The sequence below is a fragment of the Accipiter gentilis genome, chromosome 21 (assembly GCF_929443795.1).
Source record: "Accipiter gentilis chromosome 21, bAccGen1.1, whole genome shotgun sequence".
Classification (NCBI taxonomy): Eukaryota; Metazoa; Chordata; class Aves; order Accipitriformes; family Accipitridae; genus Astur; species Astur gentilis.
This window is the reverse complement of record NC_064900.1, coordinates 21,841,999-21,861,359: the sequence shown is the minus strand read 5'-3', so window position 1 is coordinate 21,861,359 and position 19,361 is coordinate 21,841,999. Positions and strand designations below refer to the sequence as shown.

The 19,361-nt window shown below is 37.1% G+C and overlaps 1 protein-coding gene across 12 annotated transcripts in view; it reads left to right on the top strand.

The window, feature by feature from the left end:
• The window catches only part of ROBO2 (roundabout guidance receptor 2), a 947,974-nt gene that overhangs the window by 501,966 nt on the left and 426,647 nt on the right, over positions 1 to 19,361 (top strand). For all 12 annotated transcript variants that reach the window (XM_049824867.1, XM_049824864.1, XM_049824876.1 and 9 more), the window contains exon 2: positions 9,488 to 9,814. In XM_049824867.1, coding sequence (XP_049680824.1) covers positions 9,488 to 9,814 — 327 coding nt within the window. The remainder of the gene's footprint in view (positions 1 to 9,487; positions 9,815 to 19,361) is intronic.

Sequence of the window (19,361 nt, the reverse complement as noted above, 5' to 3'; positions counted from 1 at the left end):
CCTCATGGAAAGGAAGATAAAGGGGGGACATTTGTGGTTATGGCATTTGTGTTCTAAAGCAACAGTTATGCATGCTGAGGCCCTGCTCGCCAGGAAGTGGCTGGACATCTGCTTGCAGATGGGAAGTAGTGAATGAATTCCTCTTTTTTTGCTTTGCTTGTACACAGCTTTTTCTTTCCCTTTTAGCTGCCATGATCTCAATTAATGAGTCTCTTGCCTTCCTTCTGTTTTCTCCCCATCCCATGGGAGCGGGTGGTGAGCAAGCAGCTGGGTGGGTGCTTGGCTCTCGACTGAGGTCAACCCACCACTGTTTACAGATGGAATTTTATTTCATTGGTTTGTCTAGACAGCATTCATTATATTTACTGAAGATAGATTGTAACACTTGACTTTTAAATCAGTGAAATGGTGGAATCTACTTCCTCTATATTTTCTATTTACTTCCTCTACTGCTATTTCCACAAATTTACTTGCTTACAGTAAACAATTTGAGAACTGCCTAGGAGTTTTTGTTTCGCCTACTGTGGTGCCAGACCCTCTTATTTCTGTGGCTTTGCGTAGTGCTGTTTGCTCTAGAACAACATGGATTAAATAAATTATACACTGGAAAGAAGCTTTTAGAAGGTTTTGTCACAGCAGCACCCTCGCCGTTCCACAGCTCAGAGGTGGTTATTTATCAGTAATATGTTCTCCATTAGTAGAATCAACAGAGATCCCTATAAAGATAGGGTAGACAACGTAGATTTCCGAGTCAGGGTCTTCAACTTTACTCTTTCAGAAAATCTTGCTTTTTTGTATAAAGGGTAAAATAATGCTGCAGAAAGATACTGTGAATTGTGTATCCCTTAAAAGGCAAGATTCTTCCATTCTGGGACTGCCACTAGCAACAGCAGGATTACATGTGTATGGCTGAGTCCGAAATTAGTCCAAGAAAGCCTCTCACCGGACTGGTGCCTTCAGCCTAAACTACTAACAGACACTTTTTTGCTGTGTGCCAGCTTTGGGTGTAAATACATGAAACAGTAGAGGTGAGAGAAAAATCAGTGAGAGCTGCTTAAAAAAAAGATCTCAGAGTTGGTACAGTTGCTGGGAGAGTTTGTGCTTTGTCACCAGGGCCATGAACATTAAGTCCAATTTTGGCTGCAGAAGTTGCAGAATTATATTTTTGTAATCTAATGGGATGGATAACTGGATGGCTTCTAAAGGAGAGAAGGAAAAGAAAAGAGATTCACCTTGTAAATAGAGTTGAACTGTTTGGGGAGAAGAAACATGCCATTTTATTAGCTACAGGTATAATGGTAGCAAGGTAGAAAGGTGACAAAATGCATACAATGTGGTATGTAAGGCATTTGTGAAACATGCATCGAGCAAAAAGAAATGGAACAAGGAAAGAAGTGTGGTAGGTTTTTTTGGGGGGGAGGGGTGGGGAGGGACAGGACATGTGAAAGAGAATGTTGGGGACAGGAACTCCAAATATTGCCTTAACAAAAGATGCTTTCAGGTGAGAGAGAGAGAGAGTATATTTATAATTGTACTATAAATGCAGCAAGAGAAAGTAGTGTTAAGACAGCAAGATATTTGTGCACAAATTTAAATGGTGTGTTAAGTTTCTGATTACTAGTGGTGAGAACTTCCTTACAGTTACAAAGAGAGTCGATAGTATGACCTCAGATATTAGTGTGATAACTATTGAAAAACTTGTGACGTTTTGGTGATCAATCCATGCAGCACACAAAAAGATGCAGTATTTGCAGAAAAATATTTATTTTTAAAAACTTTAAAGAAACCCCACCAAACTTCTAAATATGTAAAGGAACGAATGCATGCCATAAAACACCAGTATAAAAATTGTGGTGATCTTTTGTGTTTGGGATATAAGGTGTTTTATAAACATGACTTATATAGGTAGAAATAGAATGTGACTGAATTTTCTTTAAAAGTTGTTTGTTTTCAAACATCAGGTGTCTGAATGAGTCTTTAAAATGCAAGCCAGCAAAAGATGAAACGGAGGAGCATTTGCAAATGTCCCCTTAAGTCTTGTACTGCCTGTACTTATTCACCTGATTCTTGTACATTGACATATGTAGTAGAGATACAGTTATGAGGAAGTTTATACTGATTCCAAAAGTCTTCCACTCTTGAGCATGTGAAAGTGTTCTTACTCAATATGGGGTTAGAAAAAGTAGGATGAGAAGCTTTGTTCATAGAGCTTGATCTATGTTTTCATCCTTGGATTTTTTTGGAAAAACTTTTCTATAACTAGTTGAAGCTTCCAAAGAGAAACTATTTGACAAATGGCCACAGTGGTAACTGCAGATTTCTAAACCAAGAGATTACAATGAACTTTTGATATCCATCATATTACTTTCAATTTTATTTTGAGCTTTGCTGCTGAATTGATATTGATTAGTTGATAGTTACTTAGAGCTTTACAAAAGCTTATTTTAGGATATTTGTGTCAAGTTTTAAATAAAGCATTGATATTGTCTGCTTGGAATTCCCTAGACATTCACAACTGGTGTGGTTCAGAGGAAGAGGGTGTAGTCTTTGTTTCCAGCGTCAGTAGTGAACACAGTGGCTGCAGGGTGTTATTTAGGGTGCCTGCTGTACTTACAGTAGGAATCCCCCACCTTCCTTAAAATATTATCTCAAGACTGCTTCAGATAGGTGAAATTATATTGATTTCTGTCACTGTTGTCTAATGTTCTTTTTGTAATACTTAAAATCATAGACAATTTCTATAACATACAAAATGTGTAGTTGTTTACATCTGCTAATTTGAGTAGGATTTTTCTAGGGTGTCCTATGTGAGGTTAGATTTGTTGAAATCTGAGAGCACCAAACTGTATTGCTTCTGATTTGCAGAACTTGTATTATCTGAACTACCTGGAGATATGTCTGTCTATTTGCCACTTCAGGTTGTTGTCTAGCTGTGAAATATCAGACTTTTTATTTTCAGATTTTATGATATTGGATTGTTAGTGACACTAGAGAGGTTGTCATGAGTGTGAAGATGAAGGAAGACATGTGAAAGTAAGTTTCCTTGGCTGAAGTAGCTTTGTGTATAGTCTGTAAATGGTGTCAGACCTTACCTAAAAATACTGTCAAAATTTATATTAGTTGTGTTGTGGAGTAAAGCTGAGTTATTAATCAGAACTAAAATATAGACAAGATTTGTAATTTTTTCTAATGGTGCAACACTCTGAAAATTTTGACTTGTATATCAAAATATTTATATGATAGTTAAAGGTCAGATAGTTTTAAGATTATTTGAAGAGGCTTTTTGAAGATGGGTTGAAAGTTCTTAACTGGAGAACCACCTTCTTTGATTTTTGTGGAGTTTATATAACACTTTATTTACAAATTTAGTCTGATTTCACAGATTGTGGCAATTGTATCCTAATCTGATAGCTATTTGAGTCATGATTCTTGAAGGGATCTGGCCAGACTGTAATTTGAAAGCTTTTTTTTTTACAGCTGTTGTTTCAGTTTAATACTGTTAAAATCAATGCGTTTTCATGTTTACTCATTTTTAAAGCTTTTAAATAATTTATTTTTTAATAATGTCTTAGATGGTCATTATGATCTATCAATAGAAAGTTTTAGACTTTGGAGAGCCTGTGGTTATCAACCCTTCTATGTAAAAGTATAAAATTTACTTGCTCCTAATTAGCCATTGGTTTTTACAGTGGTATGTGGCAAGATGAAAAGCTTCCCTTTGACTGGCTGGTAAGAACCCATTGTTAGTTCCTCAGTGCTATGATGATAATATGCTAGTTGTATAATAAGTTATTGTGCTGTCTATAAACAATGTCTGTTGGTTTTCCTTCCATCCTTGACCTGAAAAGGAGTCAAAAGCTGTTTGGTAGAGTTAGGCATACACTTATGCTTTGCTAAATTCCAGAGTGGTTTTGAAAGGCTCCCAAGGGAAGAGCTGTTGTGCTTGAGCTCTACTGGATTAAAAGAGAGAAAAAAACCTCTTGCTCTCTGATGCTTTTGTTACATGATGTGTACATATCATAGAATAATTCAGATTAGAAGGGACCTCTGGAGGTCATCTGGCACATACATGTGTGTGTACATTCTATTTGTGTACATTTTTATATATAAATATAGACATGGTATGTTTCTTCCCAGCACAAAAATACAAAGACATATATATACATAAACCTTTTCATTTGTTCTGCTTTTCGTAGCTGAAAGTATTCCTCTTCTCTCCTGTTATCTTTATTTTTTAAGTGATTTTTATCATCTCATTGTTTAGACTCGGTAAACGTGAATGAAACCCACATTTGAATTGGAACAGCTATTTTAATTTCAAAAGCCAGTGCTTTTTTGAGAGATAACCTATGAGTAAGGGTGGTTTTTGTTTGTTGCTTTTTTTTGGGGGGGGAAGGGGCTGTGTCTGTGTGCAGGGAGGGTTGGTGTGTTATTAAGTAAAGAGCTATCTGTTATCTGCTTCCAGGGAGCATAGCTATGGTAGGTATTTTACTTCTTGACTGAACTCTAAACCATACTGCTTTGCAACAAACAAATCAATGTAACTTTCTCATTGGACCAGTGCCTTGTATTTATAATACTACTTTTCAACTGGGGAAAAAATTATTCATTTGCCTGTGAATCAATACACCAATTTTGGGGGATATCATGCTGCTACTCACTCCTCCTCTCAAATTCATCCCCAAGATGCTATGTTCTACCACAAGCAGTAAGCTGGAATGCAAGAGCTTTTGAGGAGTGGCAAGACTCTGCAAAAAAAAGTTACAAAGCAAAGAAAGCACAAGCATTGAAATGTAAGGTTAATGAATGTAGCTAACCTATTTGTAATATGGGTGGTCCTAATGTATTTCTGAGAAGTGCTGTATGAAAAGGAATGGAGGTAGATTTTGTTTTGTTTTAGATGAGAAGTGATCCATTAGAAAACTTCTTAAGATGCAATTTACAGTATTAAAACCAGCACATAACTATTCTCTCTGTGCTGGCTATTCTGATTTTGGCCTGTAATACAGATTAGGGTTGTTTTATTATCCACCCTACTCCCTGCCAAAAAAAAAAAAAAAATAAAAAAATTAAAAAAATTGAAGCATGACACTTGTATGTTGGTGTGTGAGGAGAAAAAATTTGAAGTGAATTAGAGTAAGTTTCCATGAAGTCTTTATGGCAATTTTGGGATGCTTCCCCTGAAATACTTTAATAGAAGGAATACAGTGCTTATACTGCATTATTTTCCACACAAAACAAAACAAAAACAAAAGAAAAAATCAGAATTTTATGTCTTCAGTTTCTTTACAATTAAAGTTGATTACACCTTGCTTAGGAAAGTCACAGTTTTATACAAGAGAAACTTAATAGAATCAGCCTTCTAATAAGATTTGGTCAAATGTTTTTAATGACAGTTATTGATCTCTCTTGTCAGTGTTGCCTGCTATCCCTTCTTGGCACACATGCACTATAGGAAAGGTGGCTTATCTGCAGATAGGTGTCCTGGGGAAGTCAGGATGTGTTCTTAATGGATTAATTTTGCTTGAGGAAAAGCTTTCACAGGACTGTGTCATAGCTGACGCAGCTTTGAACAAAAACCTTATCTTGGAAACAGTCATATCGCTGGAGTCTGTTCCCATCTGCCAAATCTCAGGGGAGGGGGAGAGATTGTAAAGCATAAATTTTCAAAATGTAATCTTTACCAGGTCACTTTGCCTAGAGGAATGCATCTAGGATAATCAGCCTGATGCCAGTGCATCAGCCTGTACTCAGTTGAGTTTTCTCATTATCTTGAATTTTTTGTACATTATCTTTTGTTCAAACTAGGATGTGACTGACTGGAGCTCTATTTGAGATCTCTGCTTGCTTTCAGTCAATTCTGTGGTTAAAAGGGTAGTGAAAGCAACATACTTATTCATTATATCTAACAGATATGTGTAATAAGTGTTTCTGATAAGTACTTCCTAAGTGGAACAAGGCATATGAAGAAGCAGGAAAATGAACAGTAACTGTGACTGTCTTTCAGTAGATTTAACTAAGTAGCTGCAGGAGTGTCTTTTTTCGAGCTTAATGTTATCTCAATCAGAAGTGGTAGAGTCTGCATGAGGGGGAAAAAAACCCCAACAAAACCAAGCCTGGCCATGTGGCAGATCCTACATAGCCAGACAAGATTCTGCAGACACTTTTGTAGTTATCCATCCTGTCCTTAAAGCACAGTATTCTTTTCATTGTGATTTTAATACCTTAATTTCAGAATTTTTTTTCTTATTTTGTACGGTGAAAATAACCCAAGATTCTAGAATTAAAGAAGGTTCTTTGGCGTTAAAAAGTATCTTCAGAGCTGTCCTCTAAGTAAAACCAAACATATTCAGGCCTTTTCTTTCCTGCATCTATTACCTTCTGTTGCAGGAGATTATTATTTTTTTTATATTACAGTTTTGCTGTTTCTTTTCCTGATAAAAAGGCCTTTTGCACTGTCTGAGGGAGAACATGTGTTGTTGGCAAAACTCTTATAAGGAATGCATTGAAAATTCTATCAAAAGCACAGAACAAGCTAATCATCTCTCAGATACAATATTGATTGCTTTCACTTGTAGCAGGCATAAGCTTTGAAATGTCAGTATGACTTTTTTTTTGGTTGACGTTTGTTTATTCTACTACTATTTTATAGTGAAGCATATATTATGAACTTGTCTTTCAAGTTCAGTTGTCTTTCAGGCATTACTTTTTTTCTGAGCTAAATATATAATACACCTGTTAAGCATGACCTATTGGAACTATTGAACTGAAAGTGTTTCAAATGTATGACACAATGTGTGTTTTAAACTTCCCTTTGCACAGCAAAGTAGGTGTCAGCTCTGTAGCGGAGATGATGTATGCTATGCATAGTGTTAAATGGCTGTTAGTCCTGTTACTGAAAATCCAGTTGTCTTTTATATCCAAGTGTATTAAAGCTGTGTCTTTTGGGAATGCTAAAGAAATCAGAATGTGAGCCTTCAGAAGGAATATAAAAGGAGTAGTAGCCTTAGAGATCAACTTAGGACGAGCTTTCCTGTTTGTAGAAAGTCAGATAGGATAAAGCTGGAAAAGAGGTGAAGAGGTGCAAATAAATGGTGTGTCAGACAGCTGAATCACTGGTGGCAAGCAATGACAGGTGGAGATAAAGTCAGAAAGGAAGAGATAGTATTGAGGAGGTTCTTGAAAGCAATTCTGAGATCTGTATTATGATATACCATATCACAATATTAACATTTAAACTTGATACAATATTGTTTTTTCTTTAAAATTTCGCAGTAGTTATAATAAAATTACTAGCTTTGCTATTAACCACCACTAGCCCTAGTAGCCATGAACATTTTGGTGACTTGAGAAATGAATGAAATGGGTATGAATTTAGTCTGTGCTGTTACTTTTCATGTATGACAGACCATTGGCTTTGTAGCTGCTTATATAAAGAGTAGGCTTAATAGGTGAAATCAACTTTTGGTTGTAATGTGAAGCTAATAAATTAAAACTGGAGGAGGGTGAAGTGCAATAAATGAAAAGACTTTTCCTTGATATTTGAAAGGTGGTGGCCTAGGAGGACTAGAAGGAGAATTGCCAAATGCCTTTTTCTGTGAAGATACGTGTCTATATTACACACATGTATACAGATGCACAGAGGGCATTACTCTTAAGGTAGGGATTGCATAGTGGCTTTGTGGAAATGGAGAACTGACTTCATTTTTATGAGAAGCAATGTAGAGGCATGAACTACTTGTGACATTGCAGAAAACCTGTTTGTCAGGCTAATATAGTCTAATTAAATATGCAGTAATGAACTATATCTGAATGATTGGTGCTGAAGTTAAGAGTGCTAGGTTTTGGTTTTCTGTTGGGTGACACTGTTCTTGCATTTACTCATCTCTACAACTTGTCTGGTAGTAGCTGTAATGAGGAACATAATAATTGTGAAAGCATTATTATCTTTTTCAGAAAAAGAGTATTGCAAAATTTGGCTCCTCCTTGCCAGCACCTCTCTTCCTTATTCCAGGACTTGAGTGACAGGGTAAGGCTTTCTTTGGAGAAGGTGGAGGACAGTGTTCAGGCTCTGCTTTTTACCTGTCCTAGGCAGTGGGAAGGCAACTAAGTGTAAAGGAAATACAGAAAGGCAGAACAGTGTGCTGAAGTGGCTGCACAGAAAAGTCCAGGGCAAGGCACAAAGTTGGTATTGTAGAGGGCGCAAAATTAGTATTGTAGAAACTTCATATTATCAATACCTAGTAGTCCTTCCTGTTAGTTATGAAGGCTTAATGATGGCATATTCGTCAGCAGCATTGTAAAGTGAAAAATAGTATTCTGATGGGCAATTGAAAGAAGAAGGTGCTTTGGGTTGTATTACTTTGCAGTGATAGAGGGAGTAATTTCTTTTCTTAATCTTTAGTACTGAAAAAAAATTAAATGGAAAAAGTATAACCACGTTCTTTCCAAGGTATGCTGCACTCAGACTGAGCCCCTGGATCACTTTCAGGGATAATCTAGGGTTCCATATCCCTGGTTAGATACACTGTGTAGAAATGCTGGAGATGTTCAGCTTTCAATAACTGTGTAATCAGGGTTGTGATGCAGTGTTGGTAGGAATTTAGGGATACTGAAAGTGGGTTAGAAAGTACATTTGCAGATAAAAGATAATGGACACCAAAAAGCGAAGTGAAGAAAAGGATAATTGTGGAGAGAAGAAAAAGGACCCATAAAGATTTCCGAGACACTGGTGTTTGCAATGCACTTTCAGGCACATGCATGCCTATATTGTATTTGTGTGTGTGTGTGTATGCAAGCAATCCACTGGAAATTTCTGAAGTGCAGTTGACATTTGAGATTTCCAAATAAAGTTTATGAATTATTTCAGACACTTTGAACAGTTACTGTTGCCAACAGTTGTACTAGAAACCTATGAAGGAAGGAATACTCTTCAGGTTTCAGTTGTGGTGTTTTGGTTGGTTGGTTTGGGATTCTTTATTTTGGGTCCCGTCCCCCCCCCCCCCCCTTCTGTTTCCATACCTGGGCTGTCAGTGGAAAAGGCATACAAAGCGTACATATACCAATGGGTGGTAAGACACAGTGGTTTTGGATGTCAATCTGTTGAGTCTGGCAGGTGAAAGGATGGGAGAGCAGGATCCAGGAGTGGAATCCGGAAACACAGAGGAATCTAGAAGCAAATGTAAATAAAAAGATTATTGGAACAAGGACAAGATTGCCATGCATTTATGTGTAAGAGATCCTCCTTTAAGCCCAGTCTGCATGTGGTATGGATTTGATAATGCCTTGGAGGTGTATATCTGTAGTCCAACTCAGGTTTTTAGGTTTGAAAATGTCTGATACAGTCTCCGATATCAGACAAAACAATATCAGATGTGTACAGGTTTTCATATTTTCTTTTTTTTGAAAAGTTTTGTGGCATTAAAAGAGTAACTTGTGAGAACTCTTTATGAAGCCTAAAGCCCTCTCTCCTTTTCTTTTTCTCTAGGATCCCGTCTCCGCCAGGAGGACTTTCCACCACGGATTGTTGAGCATCCTTCAGATGTGATAGTCTCTAAAGGAGAGCCAACAACTCTGAACTGTAAAGCTGAAGGACGGCCAACTCCTACTATTGAGTGGTACAAGGATGGAGAGCGAGTGGAAACGGACAAGGATGATCCACGCTCCCACCGCATGCTGCTGCCTAGCGGATCTTTATTTTTCTTACGTATCGTGCATGGACGCAGGAGTAAACCTGATGAAGGAAGTTATGTTTGTGTAGCAAGGAACTATCTTGGAGAAGCTGTGAGTCGCAATGCATCTCTGGAAGTGGCATGTGAGTAGTTTTATATGATTAGCACTGTGTAAAACTTTATAGTTGCTTTTATGCTGTCGTCTAGCTCTTGCACACACTCAACAGTCTGGGAGATAACAAATGTAGATATGTATGGCCTTTTGTCATTAGCTATAGCTTTTAGTCAAGGCTTTTTTACATGTGTTTATACAGTAGCGGTGACCACACGGAATAAGTGATTTGTACTGAAGCAAGGTTTTAGCCAGTGTATAATCATGATTGGCACAAACATGGACAAAGGCTAATCTTCCTCTGAAGACTAATCCAATTTTTAAATTATGACTAAAGTTGGTTATACTGAAACTAATGTGGAAAAATACCTGTCATTTAATATAAGGTGCACTGTCTGTTTCTCTTTATGTAGTCATCTGTTACCTCAACAGAAGCAGACAGCTTCTTGGTGACTCATGTTCTGTACTGCTAGAAACCTCAATATATGCTCCTCTATGATAAACTTGATACAGGCCTCATTCATTATGTGAATGGCAAGTGAAATTGTTGGCCATTTCTCATATCATCCAGAGCAGCCTTACTCTTTTATCGATTTTCTTTGTATTAACAGAGAAGTCATCATGGCTCTTTCAGAGACCACCTGGCATGCATGATCTGCTTCCAGTAGAGTTAGCAGAGATCTTTATTATATTCACGTAGCAAACAAGCTCATCATATATAAAATACAACTGTTGCCTATTATTTTTTGCTGCTTAGTTATATGGGTTGAATAAACACTAATCTTTTTATTCAGAATATCAGCTAAGGGTAGCTGTGTATCTTCACAGAGGTGTGTTTTAGTAAATTTATGAATGCTGTGCTCTTGCTGGACTTCTGTTTTTACCCCAGAGTTCTTCATCTGGCAGTAGTTTCACTAAAATGTGTTTGACTGAAGTAGGGCGTTAGCGCAAACTTGTATTGCTTAGTTGATAAAGAATGGATTTAAGTACACATTAGAAAGTATGTTCATTTAAAGGGGGGGGGGGTGGGGGAATCACAGAAGAGAAATCTTTATTCCTGATGTAGTCTGTAGACTATTATAGCTAATGTGATGTGATCTTGAGGCTTCAGTCTTCTCAAATTGCAAAAAATGCCATTTTTTTAATATTTAGATGGTGGTGTAAGCCAAGTAGAACAGACTTGTTCACTGTCTTTCACCTGTCATAGCCTAGATTCAGAATTGTTTCAAATAAAAAAAGAAAACAGTTTTGGCACACATTGACGGCATGAGTTAATGTATATCTGCCAACAAAGGCATCACAATGTTACTCAGTTTTGGTAGGTATTTAGGAATTGAGAAGACCACCAATTTAAGGAAGGCTGAAACCTGGGTGAGTATGACTCTAGATAAACATACTGCATTATTTCTGTCTTTGTACATGTGGTTTTTAAACTGTCTGAGAAATCCTGTGTGAGAGGCATAAACACTTTGAAATCTCTGTTGCAGTCCTGTTGAGATTCAGGTATTTGTCGAAGTTCAGAAGATCATTCAAGTTAAACCTTGAGTCATCAAATTAAAGTGACTGATTATTTTGAAATGTAAACGTGTGCTATATTTCATCAGTTTTCACTGATCCCTACTTCACTGACCGCTGAGAGACTCTAGTTACAATATCCCCAGTCTCTGGAGTTACTGTTTTAACTACTGTAGCTGGTGGCAGGTCATGCATGAACTCTATGTGAGATAGTAGAAGACTTAAAAATAATACAACTGCGTTTCATTGTCAGAGGTATTTTAAAGCAGGATCACAGAACATGAAACCTGAGATCTGAAACCCTAGCCAAAGTTTTTGCAATAGCAACATGCATCTGACACCAGATTATTTTACTGTTTTCATAGCTTTGAAATTTAACTGACTGAATTCCTGAGTTAAATGGTTTAGCAGTCTAAAGCAGGCACTCCTGTTCTACTTCAACAGTGTTTTGTCTTTCCTCGGGCCATACTGTGGCTGTGATTGCAGGAAGGTCTTCATCAAAGAAAAAAAAAGTAAATAACGCGTACGTTGCTTGTTCACTTAATTATAGAGATTCTGCTGGGTTTATATTCACTGGTTTTAAAAAGCACGTGGCTTGACGTGTATCAAAGGCATCCTTTGGAGGATGATAGCAAAACTACCTGATTTCTCTTGGTTTTGAGACACTTTTTAGTATGATTTTTGGTTCTAAATCAAGTTTTAAAGTGACTTTCAGAGAACAGTTATTTTAAGCCTTTTAACCATTTTTTTTCTAATGTCGGCATTTCTGGACTGAAGAAGATGGGCAGGTCTGTAGCAGCTCTCTTGCATGCTAGGGAAATGAGTCGTTGCTGACAGCCTGTTGTCAACCGTGAGTCCTCATTCACCTGTTCTCAACTGCTGCTGAAAACTGTTGAGTTGCCTGGATGGATACTGCAGCCCTGCCCACGGGAGCCGGGACAGCCGTGTGTGATAGGGTTTTTCTTGTGCTATCTGTAATGGTGTTGAAAACTGCTCTTTCCAAACTAAGCCAAGCTGTTTTCATCACCAGAAAAAGGACAGTTGTCCTTTGCTGACAACAGGGTTTTGGATTATTATCTGACTGTAGGTGGCCTCAAATTGTGCCATTAGAGACAAACTGCTGCTTTTTACAGGTTTAAAATGGTCGAGTCTGCTGTTTTAGTGAAAGAATCAGTAATTGTTTTACTTTGCTTATTAAATTGTCAGTCACCAATAATGTGCACTTGCAACTTTTGAATGATTTATGAAGATATATTTATTGGTTTTATGTATCTGTTAAGTGTGTTCATGCTTATGCATTCAGACATTCAGATGAAAAACAGTGTTAACTGTGGTTCATTCTCCCCCTTCCCCTCCCCCCCCTTTTTTCCCCTCCATGGGCACCTGCCACAAAAGCAGTCGGATTGATAATCTTCTGATGTGTCCGTATTTATGTGTAAAGACAGAAGAAAAACGCTTAAGTGAAATTCAGTTGGGGCATACAGTGATTCGGAGCATAGTGTGGCCCAACTTGAATGCAATCATTTTGTCCTTTGGTTTTTTTGAGTGATATTTTGTGAGTTGCTGAAGTCCCTAAGCTCTTTTTGATCAAGTAGCAGTTAACACCTTTCCAAAACATGATGAATTTAGGTACCAGCCCATCCAAAGCATTTAAGCATGCTTTTAAATCCATGCCTATTCAGATCATGTGCATACAATCAAGGGCAGATATTTTTGTGCTGATACATGTCCTTAGAAAAATTGCTCTGTGCCAGTGAAACTGTGGGGAACTGTGATTTGGGAAGTTACTTAAACATCATTAACGTACAGAATGTGCTTTTCGAATTTTTTTGCCTTTAATTCAGAAAGTCTTTATTCCAGAAGACATTTAGGAAGAAATAGAAGTTTGTATTTGAAGGAACAGTTTAGGATTGATATTACTTGTTCTATTTCATTCTTCTTTTAATGCATTAATCCATGGTGTGCTTTGTGGATGTTAATTTTTTCAGTAGGAGCTTCCTCAGAAGGAAAAAATAATGCTAGCAGCAAAATTGTTCTTTCACTGTGTATGTGGCAAATTCTGATGTAGTATTTGTATGTTTTATGGTTAAATCATTAAAAATAGGTGTCCTAGTCCTAAAACAATTTCAAAGAATTGTATTCAGAAGAGTAAAACATCTTTCTTTTGATTTTGTGTATTAGAATATTTTTATTGAAACTGAACAACTGTTGGCATTAATAGAAATATGTCAATGCTTAGATTTTCTTGGGAGGATTTTAGAAGGGGAATCAGGCTTGGAATAGTTTGATCTTCCATGAAACCGCTTTCATATTTGAAAGCCAGAAGTTTTAAAATAAAAGCACAGTTTTTCACAATGTACGCATTGACACAATTGAACCTATGGGGTGGAGTTTTCCAGTGGGAATATCAGGAGACACATTTGCAATTGCGACTGTAGCTAGGATTTCAGTTGCAAGCACTGGGATGCCACATATAAGCAAGTGAAAGAGCATGAGGGTCCTCACACTGACTCAGGCTGCCTCTGATCGAGCCCGAGTCAGCGGCAGCCCCCAGAGAGAGCAGCTGTAGCCCCAGGTGTTAAATATATGACAGCAGCTTGATCTATCGACCACTGTAAGAGGGGGCTTTGGCCTAAATGAAAATTCATGAAAAATTGATGAAGTCCCTAGATTATTTTTTTTCCCTTTTCCTTTTCCAGGGCTGTGCCAATGCAGTGAGGAGAGATTAAATGAGGTGTTGAACGCTTTAGTGGCAAGGAGGTTGTGGTTCAAAGGCCAGGGGTCAAGGGAGGGGGAAAAAAGACCAATTTTCTACCTTACTTTCCTTTAACAGAAAACATGCGGCTTTTCAGATTAGCTGGGATTTGCTGCCATTTTAATATAAGAATAAAGCTCAGGAATATTCACAAATAAGATTCTTTTCTGCATGGGTTGGCAAAGGGTGGGAGTGTGTGGGTTGTTGCTAATAGAAAACAGTGGAAGACTGAGTCATAATTCAACTGGAGAACCAGAAATAGATTGAATTGTGTAATGGCAGTATAAATTTGGGCTTCCATCTTTCTGAGTCTGTGCTTGAACTGAAGTCATTTGGAGAAAGTAGAGGTCTTGCATTATTTATATGCCACAGATTGCTTGAATAGCAGGCTTTGGAACGCTCTCCAAACAAAATGATCCTGTTTATGGTAGATCCAAAACTGAATTATGTTTTTATCTGTAACAAGAGAGTTTATAGTAGTATGCTGAGTTTAGTGTGAAGAGTCACAGGTGTATTCCAAAGCAAGCATAAGCCAGACCTTAAACATGGGAGATAGTAGTTTTACCAATAAACCAGATATGTTTTAATAATCAGTGAATAAAGGCTGGGAGGTATGAAATAGGTGCTATGCAATCATCTGCGTATCATGATGCTAATGACTGTTTGCTGGAGCATGTGCAAAAGGCTGCAATATGTTCATAATAATGGAGTTAATAATTTCATTTGAGGTATTCAGCATAAAGACCACCTGTAAAATAGGATTTAAAAAAGAGTGCAATGTATGTGACTGTAAAATGGGCGGATGATTTTTTTCATCTAACTTCTGTTCAACATATGAGTTAAATATAAAAATTGTTATGAAATCCGTTACTGGTAATTTCAAAGTCTGATTTGCTTTGGGGTTACCCTCATGTGGACACTACATCCTGTTCATTTACTTACACTCCTCTCACTCTCATCCTTCTAAACAGAGTGTGAAAAGCTTCCTGTCTGAGCTGGCAGTCTTTTGCTCTCATCAAGACAGAAGTAATTATTGTAGAAATTGAAATGCTGGAGACCGTGGTCCTGTGGATGAGCTATATCAGGACATTGAAAAGCATTGTGCTTTTTCTTATTCTACATTTCTCTAAGAAGAAGCCAAACCATGGCTATTATCACAGCACACTTAATAAAATTCCCCTCATAGAACAAAATAAATAAAATTGTGTCTGATTAGATAATCTGAGGAAAAAGCAAATTTCATAAGATGCGGGGGAGCACTTCAAACCTCTGTACTTCTGAAGCTTGCTGTAAGCAATTTCTGTGGATTAGGATGAAACCATTGGGAATACCATTGTCAGAAACCATTACATAATACAGCATTTCTATATAGGACATAATTTAATTCTTACAGTTACTATTAGAAATTAAAGAGGTTAATAAATACCAATGAGTAAAGCTGTATCAGATAAATCAAGACCTGACTGATGTCTCATCACAAAGTTTCCTTTTGAGCCAAGGATGTAGTTCTGATTATTTACTTCATTAGTTTAGCTTTTAGCTGAGGATGTCTTTCTACTGCTTCTGAATTCACCTGGGATAAGAAACCTAGATACTTGAGAGGGTGTGGTTTTTCTACCAGTAGCCAGAGTGAACTAGAATTTTTATGATAGAGATGCTCTTCATCAGGATAAGCTAAACTGTATCTCCTGTCATTAACACATTTCTCACAAACTGTTTAAGATTGTGCTTCAGTATTGATGCCTTCAACACAGACAAAAACAGTACTTCCCGTCATCATCTGCTAGGATTTAGACCTATAACTGCATTGTTACATCTTTATTTCTTATCCTTTGAGCTCCACCTGGACATGCAGATTTAAATGTTTAGGTCAAGGCTAAAAATGCTAATGACTCCTCACATTTAAGAGCTATCACACTGATGGTAGATCCAAAGATATTTAACATGATTTCAGTCATAATATCAAACTATACAGTGCCTGCAGGTTTAATCAGACCTTGTTCTTGTTCTTCATTTTCTTTTTCTTGCTCTTTTCATACTGTGGTCATCTTATAATAGATTTTTTTGATAGGTGTTCACAGCACAATGAGCTCTAAAGAAAGATATGCAGGTTCACACAAAACAAGCATGCTTGGGTGCCAGAAGAGTGTTTGCTGTGAGCGCTTAAGCTCAGCTGGTTATGTGTGCCAAGAAGTTTACACCAGCCTGTCAAAAAGTTTCCTTAACAGCTGGAAGTTGGTTCCATTATGTGAACCAATTCCTTCAGAACAGGTTAGTATGTCTTTGCAATGTGCTCTCATGCACTGTATAGTCATACAGTCTGCTAGCATTCCCAGCATTTCTGTAGCAGAAATAGTTTCTCACATCCAGAAATGGTTAGAGAAGCTTTCTGTAGGATTTATTTCTGCAATTCTTATGCCCAGGTTCTACACTTTTTTCCCCACCTAACAGAGAAGTTTCAGTGTCACATTTTTAGAAGCTATTTGCAGTGTGCTCAATCTGATTCTGCTTCTAATAATTTATTGCACATTTTCTCATTTGATCTTTATTGGCTTCCTTCTTCCCCTTGCCTTTGATTTTATTTTATTTTTTTAAATCAAATCCTACTGTTTATGTATCTTTGAATGCTCTACCTGAGAAAATGTTGACAGCTAAGGAACTACTGATGACTTACAGAAACCTTGAAAGAGATCAGCTATTGGCTGGTCTGTTAGCGTGTGTGTTGTCATGTACTGATTTTTTTTTTTTTTTGGTTGACATTTCTCTGATTTTTATTTCATCTGGGAAATGAGGGAGAACAAGATAATGTTGCATTTTTACAACTCTGTTCCTTTTGCTCAGAAGCCTGTAAACACTATTTGAATGTTAATTGAAATATTAGCTATTGTTGACATATGCTTCAGTCATGTACTATTCTGCGATGTCAGATACGCTGAAAAAAAAAAACAAACTCATTTGAAGCCCTGCTTCAGACCATTCCTTTGCAAATGTTGCGTGATCTCAATTCTAACAAAGTTCATTACTATGGTAATTAACAGTAATTATTAGGGTGAAATTGGTGGATGTTTTATATATACACACATATATATATATATGCACGTGTATATAGTTTTTTTATTCTCTTAATCATTATATTTGTTTGAGAACACCAGAACCTTATCCTTCTTCCTTATTTTTTTTTCCCCTGTTTTTGTTCAGATTGTACTTCCCCCTGTTCCTGTTCTTAGAGGTCTAAAATTTAATCATGGCTTTGGTGATACTTCCACTTCAAATGCTCCCACAGATGTTATACTTTGAATAAGTTTCTAATTTTTAATATTTGGAATTTATGTGGGAAATAAAGTGGTGGTTTTGTTCTACTCCTCTTGCTTGAATTTCTGAAGTGGCACTGAGGTGAATGTATACTGATACTTTGGAAATTGCTTAATCATGTTAGAGGAGGGAGGCATACACAGTCACTTTCTGCTGTCTCGTAGATCTGTCTGCCACTTTACAAAGGGTTGTAGAGATATAAAGAATTGGGAGCCCTGGATCACTGAGTCCCCTGTATTCTACACAGCTGTATTTTGTAATTCTATTCAGAAACATTTCAAGCTGCACTTTGAAAAGCAGTTTGATTGCTTTCCCCTTCATCCCTGACCTTACTCTCTTCCGGACTGACTTGGAACTTAGGTCTTCCAGCGGTGAGAAAAACAGTTCTAGTATTTCCAATGTAAACATAAACATGATTTATTTATGCTGCTGCTTGTGATCTGATTTTCCTTTAGTTTAGTTGTTTTCACTCCTTTGCAGTTCTAGGCCACAGTGGTATCACTTATGTCTACTATTGCTAAGTTAAAGAAGAAAAGCTGATATGTTCTCTTGGAAAATACTTGCTTGATCCTAGCAGTCATTCTTCACCTGTTCTAGTCTGCATACATTTTCTGAGACATGGGTGGGTAGATCGCATATAATGTTTCAAGACTTGCATGCTGTGCATTATGAACTAATGTTAATAACTACCTTCACTGTTCTCTTACCTACCAGTCCTGTGATCATGTTTAACTCTTTTAAGCCTTTGGTAGCTCATAGTCATTCTATAGTAATCTGATGCAGATCTTTTTCTTCCTCTGTAATTTGTAACAGATGAGCTTCTACTTTACTGCAAACTTCCCTGTGATCAGTTTGAAAGCATATGACCTTGCACTTTCTATTATTCCACTTCATCTAGTGTCTCCTACACTAGTCTTCAATGTCATCCAGTTCTTCCTGTTTAATGAGATCCTCCTGTTGGATCCTGCTGGCCTTGTTGCCTAATCTTGTATGCCAGAGTAGAAGGTGGCCTTGGCATTCAAATTTGGCAATTTCTTAATCCACCTGCATCTTGCTGGAGGACTTTGCTTCTACCAATTGGACTTGAACTTGCCTCTTGCAAGTTATGCAAAATCATTTGATGAAATAAATGGGAAAGAAACAAATTTGTCAGCTGATGAACAGAATACCAGCCCAGCAATGTTAAACATGTGAACATTGTTTGTGGGAAGGAAATAATTTCAGTGATTCTTATTCTGCTTCAGTTACAATCTCAAAACTCTAATCCATACATGAGAATCTGAGGAAAAATATCCTTGGCTTGAGCGGATAAGGTGAGTAGCAGTCTTGCAAAAGAATTTACATTGGTTAATCTTTTGAATTATTTTTTAGATCATAGCATATGCAAAAAGTTCCCCATCTCCTGTATACATGTACACACACAAGTGTAATTTAGAAGAACGTAGCTGTGGAAAAATAACAAAAGAATTCATTGCAACTCTCCGACTTCAACTTTTGGAAGTAATTATTCAGTGCTATATGTAGTGCACTTGGTGATTGATAGTATTCTAAATGCCTAAAGCTGAGAGATAATAGGATGATCACTTTGTCTTTTAGCAGAGATGGATATTAAATGGAACTTTAGGTGCAGGAACTTTAGAATGTAAAAGTTCCTGTGTTTTGTCCAGAAGAGCACCACTGAGGTAGTTATAAAAAACTTCTTAGTTTTTATTTTATATAGAAGAAAGAAGTCAGTAATGATAAAAGAAAGAAGTGTCCTCAGGACAGCTTTCAATTTATTTCCATGGAAGATGCAAATTCTTCACAGGTTTTGCATGCACATACAGCCTTTGGAATACTCATATTATGAGCTGTTAGTATGAATAGACATTTTGGTTGCAGTGTGGTCACACAGTGGTTTTGAGAATGATACATTTTTATTGTTTCTTAGTTTTCAGGAGAGCTTTCCTCTTTTACATCGGTGGCAGTGGCATAATGCCTTACTGGGTCACACCAG